The sequence below is a fragment of the Pimephales promelas genome, chromosome 2 (assembly GCF_988280905.1).
Source record: "Pimephales promelas chromosome 2, fPimPro1.hap1.1, whole genome shotgun sequence".
NCBI classification, from domain to species: domain Eukaryota; kingdom Metazoa; phylum Chordata; class Actinopteri; order Cypriniformes; family Leuciscidae; genus Pimephales; species Pimephales promelas.
The window spans coordinates 44,074,266-44,088,675 of NC_142770.1; the positions used below are offsets into that span (position 1 = coordinate 44,074,266).

Consider the following 14,410-nt stretch of genomic DNA (forward strand, 5'->3'; position numbering starts at 1 on the left):
ATACACTCATGAATCGTTTTAAAATTGTACTTCAAAGTGCTTTGTGCCATGATATTGTACTGTACATGACTGTGTTGTGCTTTGTTACACGTGTATGACTGTTTAGTTTCTTTTTCGGGCCTAAATTAAGCAGTCCAGGGAAGTTATTTAATGCCAAGTTCTCCCGAAGGGCTGTCATTTTTATTGATTGAATTGTCTTTAATGATTTTAGCTGATTCATGTGTGTTTTTTTATCCTTTAAAGATAATGAAACGTTTCAGAGAAAGTAAGTTGACATGTTGGACATGGCAAAATGTAACAAATGGTTTGTTACACATCAGTTTTGTGTCATAAGCTGTGTGAGTGTGTGTGTGTTTTGACTTTTTGGTACATTTTTTCTCACAGCTGTACAATGCCCCATGTGCCCAGCTCAGGTGGCGTATATCAGCGAGCACCTGAGGGACGTCCACACCATGCTCAACCTCGAGCAGAGGGGCATAGTCATTAAATATGCCCGCCGCAGAGTAAAGCTAATGGACTTGGCTTGTTTGCTCTGCGGCAAGGTCGTCAGATACCCGGAGAAACATCTCCTCAAGGGTCACCGGGATCTGACGGTAAGTCGTCGTTAAAACTGGCCCCGTGTTTTAAATCGGTGTGTGCAGGGTTTATGCAGGAATCATAGAGACAAATTTACTGTAATCTTTTTTACTACCTCCACAATATTTTTTACTACCAACATGACATGTATTCTTACAATGTTCTCAATATAATTCATAATCCCACGTTTATAATGAACAATGCGCTTGCGCTATGGTTATTGTGTTACTCAAACTGTGTACGCAGAGGGGCGCGGTGACCAAGGTAAAATTAGTGTTTTCTTAAAATACTAATGAAAATGTTTAATAAAAGTAAAAGTATATTACAAAGTTTTCATTTAGACCCTAAATGAAAGATTCATATTAACTTGTACAAAAATGGCATTATATGACCCCTTTAACCCTAGACCTAGTTATCCTAACCATTACGTTAGCCCTTAGCCCTAATAAGGTGAATAATAACTTTGGCACTTAACAAAAAATGGACACTCATAAACATTAATAAAGATTAATAATAAAGTGTGTCACATCACACACACTTACTCACAAACACACGTTCTCACACACGCAGACTTAAGCAGTGAAATTACTATCCCAATACAGCAATTTATTTCATCGCATCTCTAAATGTGCTTTATATATGGCACTGGTTTGCTCCCCCATTTTCAATTATGGATCCTCTATACCACTTTTTGCAGCTCGCCGATATCGATACTGTAACCGATCCCTGAATTGTCACTGCATTTGTAATTTTTAAATGTATTAGTAGATAAACCAAAAGCTGTATCATATTAGTTGGCTTAATTTGTACATTAAATATATATTTCCTTCAGATATTTTCATTCTTAATTAATCCTGCTAAAAAGGCATGCTTCTGTTTCTGTCACTGTTCATTCTATTGCTCTATCATATATGATCTATCATTTATTAGCACAGCGTTTAGAGCCGCTCCAGAAGAGTCAGTGCTGAGGAGGATTGGGTCAGTGGTAATGTTTAGACTCCAGTGAAATATCAATTATTTAATCCAATTTTGATACTACAACAAAAACTACCAGCCCAATTGATATGAATTTAAAACATTATTAAAAGTAAGCAGTCAGTAACAAAATAAGAACAAATAATCGAATTACAAAGCAGACAAATAAATACAATAGAACAAATAAAAGCTACAAATGAAATAGTGTTTTTAGAGTTTTTTTGGGGGGAGATTGGTACATACATTTGAATAAAGTAATCAAATGAGAAAAAATTGCATATTCATTATTGTATAAATTAAATATAGATAGATATTTTTGTACATTTGAAAAGGGTAGACTCTTTTGTCAAGAGCAGAGAGTAATTTATTTGTCCTTTACAATTTGTATTTGGTTAACATGAAAACACAGTAGCAGGTTTATTAAAGTGCTGCCCCTTTAAAGGACAACTCCGGCGCAAAATAAACCTTTGATCTAATTACACATTGTTACCTATTCAACCGTTATCTGAGATTTGTTTTCATGATTGCTGAATGTAAATAGTTTTATCTCTAAAAACAGTTTAGCCTATAACGCTAGTATAATGCTAGTATATAGGGCATAGAGTAATGACAAATAAAAATCGCTTGTTATTACCACTAACAAGGCTCAAAATGGCCCCACACTAACACGGTAGCATAATAAGGGTCCCTACATTCAAACCGAAGCATTGAGAACTTTGTCAGTGTCCAAACAGTTTAATAAGAAGATATTTTATTAGGGGTGTCCATGGTTAACCGGTTAACCGATTAACCGTTTAAAATTGGATAACCGAGTGAAACCTTTTTGCTCAGTTAAGTGGCGTCAATACATATTTGCACAAAACTTTTGCGTTTTTTTTTTCTGATTGTCGATAAAAAAAATATTGTGAAATGACAGCGTTTCTATTAACGGTGTTATGCGACTAAAACCTTTTTTTTTCCTTTCGCGATAAGCCATTCCAAAAATAATGGCAACGGACGTTGGTAGTCTATCACAGCCACCGCACTAAACATTATTATTTATAAAAGGAGACGTGTGTCATCCAAGCATTAATGGCAGGGACAGTCACAGAGTTTCTGTGTGTTTCTCCCTCATTTCTGCTCCGCGGTCTTGATTGTGGCATTTCTTTGAGGTTTTGTCTAGTAGGCTATTCCTTGTATCCTTTATGAATTTTAAAAAAGAACTCTGCCTCGTATATGTCCAAACGGTCAGTGTACTGTTGTGTTCATTCGTTTCCCCTTATTTAATCCGTAGGCCTAATTGCAAAACGAAAAATGAACGGTTGTTGTATTTTGTAAAACGCAGAGTTTAACACCAAAATGTTCATTTGAATTGTAGGACTACGTCAAATGCTGCGCAAAAATATAGGCTATAGGCTATATATCGACGAATTTTCAGATATTTGTTTGATTTTTTTTTCCCCTTTAAACATTTAAAATATTTGACAAATGAATATGGAAAAAAAAAAAGATTTTACTGGTTTTCTGAGGCCAAATTAGAACCTGGAAATGATATTTCCCCCGCAGTGCTGAATAAGAAGAGCCGTAACCACAGCCTACAGAAAGTGGATTTAGATGATTTATAAGATATAATAAATGTGTCTGATAATAAAATAATATAACATAACGAGGCATTAATTGGTTATTAATAAACTATTGTTTTCTAAATCAGTTTCTGCTAAAAACAAATCTCCTTCCCCGGATGCACCTTTAGAGATAAATACATAATTAGCTGACTACATAATTACATAGTCAGAAGATATTGGCTTTCGATTCGAATTTGTTCGTTTTAAATTGGACATTTAAATGTCCAATTTAAAACGAACAAATTCAAATTCGAATGCGGCTGTTTCAGTTCTCGCGCTTCAGTTCACGGAGATCATGAAGCGCGCCTGCTTGTTAAAGCACAACGTTTTCTAGTTATTGTGAGTTTACGCAAATAAATGTATTTGCGAATAATGTATTATTATTTTCTGTATGACCAGAAATGAAAGAGTATTTTAAGTTGTTTCCACTGAAAGAACTGCAATGAAACTGCAAGTGTTCACATGGGCGTGACAGGGCGTCTCGCAGCCTCCACACTAAGCACACACACTGGATATGCATCAAAATATTGTGTTTATTTGTGCTTTGTTCCTTTTTTGGATAAAAGCGTCTTCTACATATGCAGCCTAATAAAATGTTACAATAATGATGATTATTATTATTATTTGCGGATACGGAGTTTTTGCGAAATGGACGTGTTGCTAATGTGCGTATTTTCAATTGGCAATTTCAGTTTGAAGGGTGATGGAAACGCGCCTACTTTAACTGCTCTGAACTTACCACTGCGTTTTATTCCTATAAATTAATTTTGTTTCAAATGTTGTCCAACCAGTCATTAAAGGTGTTAAAAATTAACTCTGTATCTCGAGATTGCGGCGCACACATGGTTAACCGAGTATTAACCGATAAGGGCCTCGGTTAACGGTTAATGAAAAACTTGAAAACGTGCAGCCCTATATTTTATACACACAGTCAACTTTGCGAATACAGGAAGAAGCCATCTTTGAAAAATAGTGTAGTGAAGTTTTTATTCTTCCACGCAACAGACCAGGAGACTCTTGAGGTATCTTTCACGCAGAAGTTCTTTATTGCGTCGCTGTAGTCATCTCAAGGATAGTCTAACTTAAAAGAACCTTACATTCTTATTTATACATTTCAAAGAGGGTGGGATTACCTAAAGGTGGAGAAACTAAAACAAAGCAAATGGAAATGCATGTGACCCTGGAACTCCAACTTCCAAGGCAAATGGTGTCAGACATTAACATACAGTAGCAGCGGTTCTAACATCAAACAGGCATTTTCACACGGTGAGACGAGAAACAGGAAAAGCATGGCTTTCCCGTGTGGTCAAAGGACAGTCAGGAGGGTCACACTGGGAATTTCTACTTTTTTCAGACTTTCTCCATTTAAAACATCAAATTAAACATATTAATAAAATTTGTAATCTCACAATAGTCTCTACCAGTTGATCTACGAACGCCGATCCAAGTGCGCTGAACCGTGCAGAATCTCATATGGTCCGTTGTTTCCGGAAGAAACACAAACACGAACCGTTTTCTTCTCTTCAATATGTACATGTAGCCTACTGTTCGCGCTCACCTTATCACCTTATTCACATCTCACCAGCACACATGGATTGGCGTTCGTAGATCGACTGGTAGAGACTATTTTTCAAAGATGGCTTCTTCCTGTATTCGCGAAGTTGACTGTGTGTATAAAATATCTTCTTATTAAACTGTATGGACACTGACAAAGTTCTCAATGCTTCGGTTTGAATGTAGAGACCCTTATTATGCTGTCGTGTTAGTGTGGGGCCATTTTGAGCCTTGTTAGTGGTAATAACAAGCAATTTTTATTTGTCATTACTCTATGCCCTATATACTAGCGTTATAGGCTAAACTGTTTTTAGAGATAAAACTATTTACATTCGGCAATCATGAAAACAAATCTCAGATGACGGTTGACTAGGTAACAATGTGTAATTAGACCAAAGGTTCATTTTGCACCGGAGTTGTCCTTTAAGACCGAACGCACGGCCCCATTTGAACATGGCTAACTTACGTTCACTTGAGATATAACTGACTTTTGTTTACTAGGATACTCGCCAAGACGACCGTTTTTACATAATTTTGTGTGAATTTGTCCGTACAAGCGCAAGACAATTTTCAGCAACGTTATTCACGCACTGAGGCGCTGGTTTGCGCGGGCGCGCGCTTTGGATGTTTGTGTTCATGGAACTTCTTGACCTGCACACGTCCAGTAATAATGTAGGGAACATTATTCTTGTTATACATAAATCAGGTAACAGGTCATGTTACTTACATATTATACGACTTAGTTTTCATCCAAATAACGTGTGCTGAGTGAACGATCAGGAGCATTCAACAGAAGTGCGCGCGCGATCTCTCTCTCTCTCTCTCATCAGTTAACGTTAATAATAAGCTAGATGATTCGTTTTAATCTTCTTTGCCATTGACATCCGACTGAACTACAAACATTCCACTGATGTCTGTTTGAAGGGATGTGCTCGACCAGCTCGCGCGTCTGTGCTGCTGCTGCGTGCTCAATCCACTGTGCGTTCCAGTGCTCGCGCACCATAGCTAAGTTATGTGTTACTATATTGCGTTTAATATTCCACTAATAAGACACATTTACTTCATAGACAGCCTTATTTTTTTTGTAAAAAAATGGAAACTCATATATTAAGGTGGTGATGAAATATTTACTACCAAGTCAAATTGCGTTTCTTACCTTTTACTACCTTTCAAGGGCCGTAATTTTGGTAGATTCTTTTTGCTACCGCGCGGAAACCCTGGTGTGATACAGCCTTGTATTTGTTGTTGGTTTAACGAATGCCATCGTTTGTTTTTCTACGTTTCAGACCCGCTCGAGGTTGAGGGCGGTGAGGGCGTTGGAGAAGTCGGTGACCGTGGGGAATCTTCGAGCGCTGCGGGCTAGCAACCCAGCCGTCCCCATGGTCCCCGACTTCTCCCAGGCCGATGCCTCCCGGGACGAGGCCCGGGCCCCGGAGCCGGCACTGCCTCAGGTCTCGCCATCTGAGTCTGGGCACGAGGACATCGAGGACATCGTTGGTATGAATTCCTCTATCGTCACAATCCTGATATCAGTGATCATTGATGATTATTATTGATTGTTAACAAATAAAACCGACGGTTCCTCTTTTAGATTAGCTCTTTTCCGGGTTTGATACGGTGCCAGCGCTGTGGATCCCCGACAACCTGGAGGCCACCATAGGTGTGAATCCCCCGTGTCATCACAATTCTAATAGTGCTGCACATAATACACGAGTGGTCCACTAAATTGATGCTTTGTTTTTCAGAAGAAAACCCTCCGCAGCGGGCCGAGCTGATCACGGTCCGGGGCCACAGCGCTGGCAGAGAAGTGGGACGGGTAAGAGTCCGTTTGTCATCACAATTCATAATGTTGCTGTGGTTACGATAAGCGTTCCACTAATACAATGTTTTGTTTTTCAGAAGATCTCCTCCCCAGTTTTTTTTAGCAGATTTTGATTATTTTTGACATTTTTTTTAAATAAAGTTTTATTGTTCTTGCCTTTCGGTGTGTGTGTCCATTCTGTTCTTGTCTTTAATGGGTTAACAAATTGTCATCTGTGTTTTGTAATGAGCACTTGCTTTCACACAACTTGAGAACAGTGAGTGGGTCTGATTTCTGATGAAAATGACAAAGGAGCAGCAACATATTTTTTTATGAAGCTCCACTGGCTTCTGGGGACACCAAAATTGTATCTCGTTTAGAACGGGTTTGAGACCTTTCCGGGGAGACCACCGACAACCTCGTGGGCCCCCAGGGGCAAGAGTGAACCACGAACTGCCTATTCGTCCCCCTGACCGCCTATGTGACCACGAACGGCCTACGCGTCCACCGCCAATCTAAGTGACAGCGCGGGGCCCCGACCAGTGACCATGAACTGCCTATTCGTCCCCCTGACGGCCTATGAGACCACGTCCCGTCAAATAAGTTACAGGTGGAATGATGTTTTATGTTTTGGAGTCATGACTGACAAAAGTGAATAAAAATGATTTAATATCGATGTTACGTCAATGTTACGTCAATCCCTGGCCCCCCCTGAGCGATTTGCATCCTTCAGAACCCCGAAATTCCACTGTCCACGAACAGTCTAAATTTTTGAATGATAACATGACGTTAGCTACATGCTAATCATGCTAGGTTCTTGCTAAAACATGCTAACATGATGCTAGCAACATACTAATCATGTTAGCATGATGCTAACAATATGCTAATCATGCTAGCTTCTTGCTAAAAACATGCTAGCATGATGTTAGCTATGTGCTAATTGTGCTAGCATGATGCTAGCAATATGTGAATTGTGCTAGCATGATGTTAGCAACATGCTAATCATGCTAGCTTCTTGCTAAAAACATGTTAGCATGATGTTAGCTACATGCTAATTGTGCTAACATGATGTTAGCAACATGCTAATCATGCTAGCTTCTTGTTAAAAACATGCTAGCATGATGCTAGCAACATGATAATTGTGCTAGCATGATGCTAGCAACATTTTAATTGTGTTAGCATGATGTTAGCAACATGCTAATTGTGTTAACATGATGCTAGCAACATGTTAATTGTGCAAACATGATGCTAGCAACATGCTTACCAAGACAGCACGATGCTAGCAACATGCTAATCATTCTAGCTTCTTGTTAAAAACATGCTAGCATGATGCTAGCAACATGTTAATTGTGTTAACATGATGCTAGCAACATGCTAATCATGCTAGCTTCTTGCTAAAAACTTGCTAATCATGGTAGCTTCTTGCTAAAAACATGCTAATCGCAACCTTGCAACCTGCCAATCGTGCTAGCATGATGTTAGTCACATGTTAATCATGCTAGCTATATCCTAATCATGCTAGCTTATTTTAAGCTCATTTGTATTATTATTACTGTTATAATAATAATTGTACATGCAGCTGCCACACAAATCTAATTCGCTAGTTGCACCACAACGGAAATTGAATTTCCGGTTTGTCAGTGGTAGGCTGGAACACTTCCGGTCACTGCTTCTGTCTGGCACTCGCTTACTTAACCGACTGTTCAGCGTAGTGTAAAAGAAAAACACGAGTCTTTTCGTTATTAAAACAGGTGTTGTACCGTATTCTGACTCGCGGACAAATCGCACGCCCCTTCGCGTGCGCGCGCCTCTCACCTAATACGCGCTGAAGCGAGTTTGAATGCACTTGATTTGCCATATGCGTTTATCGATTGATTTTTTTTCTCACAGCAAGCACCCACATTCTGCATGAAAGCTTTGTCTACACTTACAAAAACTAGTGTGGATAAAAAATGCAAACAAACAAAAATGCATGGGAGATCGATTCAGACTATAAACTTCCACGGGTGAAGCTACCATAATAAAGCTACCAGCTGTCAAAACATTACTGTTGACACCAAAAACGGTTATTTGGTTTTTCTATTTGAAACTAAAACAGAAAAACTGTATTTTCGTTTCATAATTACAAACGAATTAAGGATTATCCAGAGACCGTTGACTCGTCAGTGTCTGACTCTGATCTGTGCTGTCTGCTGGACCGTGCCGTGTGTGATATACAAAATGATTAGTTCATCTCTCGAGTCTGGAGTTCGGGATCGGCCAGGTCTGAGTCTTTCGTTCTTCCTGTCAGTCCCATCGAGACTATGCTGAGTCCTGAAACTGCAGCCTCGGTTGTGTTATCTCTACGGCTCTGGGAAACGGTTGAGGAGCCGACCAATCAAAAGTTCTCATTACCTCTTCTCAGCTTGTCCTTCCATTTCAGCAAATTCCAATTCAGATCTTCTCAGCAGATCAGCACAGTAGAATCATTTGAAGAATAGTGGTTTCTCTTGCAGAATGGGTCCCAGATAAACCTCCTGAGTGTCTCAAACCAGCCAATCAGATCGCAGTATTATACAATGGGTGTCAATAGGCCATTACAACATGGCAGCTGAAACTTTTTCTGCTTATTTCTCAAAAAATCTCATAAGTTTTAAAATACTTAGAACTGAGAAAATGTGACCAAATATTTGTAAACTGAACATAAAGAGCTTCATTTTGATAGGAAACACGTTAAAAAAACCTTGAGATTTGAAAAGAAAAAGAGCAGCATCCCAGAAGAGGAAGATCTCATTGAGCAATCACGGGCCTCGGGAGGTGGAGAAGATGCGGGAGTACTTCAATGTGCTCAGCCAGACCCAACTCTCCAAGCAGACGGTGCTCAACTATTGGAAGAGTCTCAAGAGGTCAGTACTGTGAGACGGAACAAACACATCTGTAACTGTCAACTGATGATTATCGGATATGGCTGTATCAAACATTTCTTTCTCTCTCTTTAAGGTTCATGAAGTACACCATCACATCCACCAGCCTTCAAATCAAGGACAAAACCCTGCACAGGGATTGTAGAGACTTCATGGATCCTCTGGACGGCATCCGGGCTGGAATGTCAAAAAAAGTCAACAAGGAGTTGACACAAAAAAGGTATTTAAAAAATCACTTCTTTTTCATCTATTACACGGAAAACACTGGTGCGCTCAACAGTCCTGTTTTATTTCTCAGGTACCACACTTACGGCAAACAGAAGCAGCCGGGAGACTGTGTGGAGATCCTCAATGTGTCTCTCTGGGATTTCCTGGCCGTGATGGGAAAACTCCAGGGTCCAGATGCCATATCCGGGGAGGAGCTTGACAAGGACGAACGCCTGCTGGTCCTCTACTACTTGGAGGCGGTCGTCATGCTCAAACACCTTCAGCGGCCCGGCGTTGTCAGCAACATGACCGTAAGTGTATTTTAATAACCTTTTTAATTCACATGTAGCTTTTGATTATTAGTGAGACCTGTCATTGAGTGTGCACGCCTGTGTGTTTGCAGGTCGAGGAATGGCAGGGGAGAAAACGCACCGAGAACGGCTCTTCTGTGGCGGTGAAAGAGCACAAAACGGCCGCATCGCAAGTCGCCGAAGTTCCTCTGACCCCTGAACAGGAACTTGTACGTTTGTATTCAAAATTACATTATAACTGAGTGTGTGTGTTTTTTTTTTATGTATTTATTTCTATTTCCCAGTGGTTTAGCCTCTACTTTGACAAGATTCGGCCGGTGATGCTCCGGGGTCCGAAGTCAGGGGACGACCCGACGGCAGAGGAACATTTTTTTGTTTCCAGCTCCGGGAGGCCAGTCCACAACTCCTGCAATGACCTTAAAAGACTCCATGCGAAGTAAGTGCCAATTATGCATATCTGTATACTTTTTTAACTCAGTCTAAAGTTCACAATTGTGCACATTGTCTGCTTGTTATTTTGCAATCTAACGTTGTCCTGTGTTCTAGATACAAACTTGAACCAGTGACAAGCGGTGATGCCAGGATGGCCTTCGAGACGGCGGCCAAGAACCTGCCGGAGGTGGAGAGGAATGCGGTGGCTCGGCTGTTGGGACACACTCCGGAAACAGCCAAGAGGCATTATCGAATGAGAACCCCGGCAGACGCCTACCTGGCTCGGCGATTGGTCGAACAGATTGCTGGAAAAACACGGTAAGCAAAATGAAATCTAATGAACGAGATGATTATTGTTTGTAATTCAAAGCAGTCATTCATTGGCAATTTCTTTATTGTTTATTCATTGATCTTTTAGACATGGGTCTGGTGTGTCCACAAGCCGAGAGCAGAGGCTGGATGAACGGACAGCATTTGAGTTGCTGGTCCAGTCTTGCCCCGTCACTCTCGACGACCTAAGAGGGCACGCAGACACCAGCTCTGTGGCGAGCACGAGCGGCACTGCTATGACCGCTGGCGCAGCGAGCAGCTCAAGCTTCGGCAACAGCGTGTCCTTGGTAAGCATCGTATATACATATTTTGTAACAATAATGTGTAAGATTTGGAACAATTAGTGCAATATGATAGAACATGTCGCCACAATGGCTAATGCTTCTCATGATTTGTCTTTATAGAACATTTTGGTCGGCATCCGCCATCTGAGCCACAGATCATCGCATGGATGGACAAGCAGGGCTGGACTTCAAACATTCCTCAGGCCTCCCTTATACTGAAACAGTGGGAGACATCTGAGCAGTGAGGAATTTCTCCATTTGTGAAGGATTTTACTTTAATATCCCAATACTTTGAGCTTGCCAATGAAGTATTGATGCCTTATGACCCAATATTGGGAGCTTGCGTATGAAATATCAATGTTTTATGACAGTCACAACATTGATATTCATGTAAATGGAGCCTCAATCGTGTCATCTCATCGATACTTCATGTAAACGGAGCCTCAGTGTGGATATGCCATCTTGATTATTTTTAACTATATTTTTTCCATATCTCTGAAATGCACTACTGTGAAAAGCACTATTCAAATACTTTTTTCTATGCTATATATATTTCTTTACTCATGACATTGTGAATAAAAGTGATTTTAGATTTTTCTGAAATTGTTTCATTTCATTCTTTCTTTCATTAGTAGACCGCCAAACCTCCATCCTCCCCACCACCACCCAGATGGTCCCTTCCTATACCTCCCAGGGGGTCGGCTGCGCCCCTGCCTTCGTCTTCAGGCAGGAAATGCAGAGTCCGGCCCTCGGATTGCGAGCTATGGACGGGGCCTACGCCAAAGAACTTTATTGCTTGCTGGGCTATCAATAAATGTATTTATTGTTACAGTATTTATTCTCCCGAGTCTTTCTAGTAGAACTACGACATTTTCAATGTTTTCCAGGATGAAGAGTGGGTAGGACGGAGCTGGGACACAGGGTTGTGCTGGGTGTATGAGGGGATAGAGCCTCAAGTATGTGTATAGCTCTGAGCAAAGAGGAGGAAGCTGTAAGTTTTAATTTGATGCAAACAGTAGATTTCTTAACACCATTCTTTTACATTTAATAACTTGTTTGTCTTTTTTGTAGTTCTTGGAGCTTTACTTTGTAAAGATCAGGCCTGAGAAGCTGCAGCCTCAGAAAGAAGCCAACAGTTTCATTGTGAACTGCATTGCCGTCAGCGGAAACAGAGTTTCACAGGACATGAAACGCCTCCATGAATTGTAAGTACATACACAGACTCATGTGCATGTGTGTTAATGTTGTTGTTTTTTAACGATTTTTGTCATTCGGTGTGTGTCCGAGCAGACCTGGACGGGGCTGGCCATACATGGTTTTGGCGCACCGGAAGGCCTAGGTAAGAAAACATTTTTCATTTTTCTTGTCAGGGCTGAAAAAAACACATTAATTTAAAATGTACATTTCAACAGCAACAAACTACGTGTAATTAGGGCTGCAACGATTCGTCGACGTTGTCGACAAAAATCGATAATAGAAATAGTTGACAATGAATTTCATTGTCGAATTGTCGTCAGACATGTTTTTTTTTTTGACCGAGCACATGCGCATTCGCTTCTCTGCTGAGCGATAACATACAGAAATGGCAGTGTCCAATGCAGCAGCTGCACATACCAAAACACCTAAAGATTAGCTGTATCATGCAAAGCAGTCCTTGCTATCACGGCAGCACCTCGGTGATGCACGAACATTTAAAGAGAAAGCACGTCGGACAGTTGAATAAAACGGAGTTTGACTCGCCTCGGTAAGATTTACCGTATTTTCCGCACCATAAGGCAAACTTAAAAGCCTTCAATCTCCTCAAATAACGACAGTGTGCCTTATAATCCGGATCTTCTTATATATGGACCAATTAGTTAACAACGCCCCGCGTTATTAAATTCGCCGCGAACTCGCGCTCGTGTCCATCTTATGCCTGCTTTGTCACATGGCCAGTTCAACCTCGTATAAATCAGGTTATGTGTGTCTCCCGCTCACGAGCGCTCACTCTTAAAGTCCCCGTGAACCGGAAGTTGCAAACGATTTTTCTCCAGTGCTGTGACGTATTTCCAAGTGAAACGGAATATTGAACAGAGGGCAGGGTTTTACTCTAGCGCTCCTCCTCTCCATCTCTCGCTCATAGCAAACTAACGGTTTGAGGGGAGTGGTTAAGCGTTTCCCCACCCAAACTGTGAAACCTACGTCATCAGAAAAAGAAACCGTTCCAGACTGGAAGTAACTTTTCAGATTTTGATTAAAGATTACTATGGTAAAACATTTTTTTAATATATATTCACTTGCACGTATTAATTGTTCACCACAAGACTAGTAATATGCGCTAACAAAGTAAATAGGTTAAATTTTGATTTCACGGGGACTTTAACAGACACACTGTCCCCGGCGCTGCTCGCTCGTCACAGAATGTTCTTAAAGCGCCCCCGTTCACAGTAACCGGGTCGTCTCACTCTCATTCATAACAGCCAGCTGTTGCTGAGCCGCCGCAATATATGAGTCAGACTGCGAAAGTTACGTGGACGCCCCAGCGCGCTCACACTAATAAACGCCTCACCAGCTCCGGCGCCGCGCACTACATTCCCTTTAGCACATCTAGTTGATGCATAACGCAAAGTCACAAACCCAGTCAAACGTGTGACTGCAGAAAGTGCCTCATAATCCGGTGCGCCCTATATATGAAAAATGTTCTAGGTCATTCATTGAAGGTGCGCCTTAAAGTGCGGAAAATACGGCAAATAACATGGAAGCCAATATGTTTTGTTTTGGATCACGAGTAGTAAAGTTATTTAGCTACAGATTGACCACTGAATGTATCTCACAAAATGCACTTAATATTTTTGTTTACTGTTTTATTGCTGCTAATGTGCCTGCCCCTGGTTTACAGGAAGAAAATATTTACTTGATTTTAATTTATTTTTTCTTGTAAAACAAATGTGCCTGGCCTTTATAAAAATGATAGAGTTTCTCTATTTATATATTTATTTATGTCTATAGTGACCAAGCACTCTGCCTAATTGGTTTTAGACAGGGCATTTTCACGGCCGCATTAACCATAGGGCAAGGCGGGGCTGAAGACCCGGGGCCGAGCAAGGAGGGGGCCCGTGATTGGCTGGCTGTGGACAGATAATGCAAGCCATCTGATTACTAAAGCCTTACCACGCAACGCCCCCCACAAATTAGCCCTGTTATTTAGTGGCACTTTGCCTTATATTCCATGCATTATCATGGAATTCGCAAAGACCCGCCTTTTTTAGTTACTGTGCGACAAGCGACGAGCCAGGCGGCTCTCACGAGTCACTGTCAGACACATCATGATCTCATGCACTCACGCAGTGAAAAATACATCGCGGGCCAAAGACTAACGTTTCACCGAGTGATTACGAGAGAGGGTTCAGAGCAGCTTACTGATGATATGAAACAAAGTCTCAACTTTCAAATA

General features: G+C 41.0%; 1 protein-coding gene and 1 pseudogene across 1 annotated transcript; both read left to right on the forward strand.

Annotated features, from left to right (window-relative positions):
• The first annotated feature begins 389 nt into the window (after window positions 1-389).
• On the forward strand, window positions 390-6,369 carry LOC148997572 (uncharacterized). The gene is made up of 3 exons (XM_089119038.1): window positions 390-593; window positions 5,996-6,206; window positions 6,301-6,369. Exons 1-3 carry the CDS (start codon window positions 399-401, stop codon window positions 6,303-6,305), a joined length of 411 nt encoding a protein of 136 aa, XP_088975164.1. The 5' UTR covers window positions 390-398; the 3' UTR covers window positions 6,306-6,369.
• Window positions 6,370-6,438: 69 nt separating this feature from the next.
• LOC148997573 (uncharacterized) lies at window positions 6,439-12,316 on the forward strand (annotated as a pseudogene).
• Window positions 12,317-14,410: the final 2,094 nt, after the last annotated feature.

Excerpts from the sequence above, each read along its gene's own strand:
- LOC148997572 (XM_089119038.1), top strand. The coding sequence starts at position 399 with ATGTGCCCAGCTCAGGTGGCGTATATCAGCGAGCACCTGAGGGACGTC. Across the intron at positions 594-5,995 it reads AGGGTCACCGGGATCTGACG|ACCCGCTCGAGGTTGAGGGC; the intron begins GTAAGTCGTCGT and ends TCTACGTTTCAG.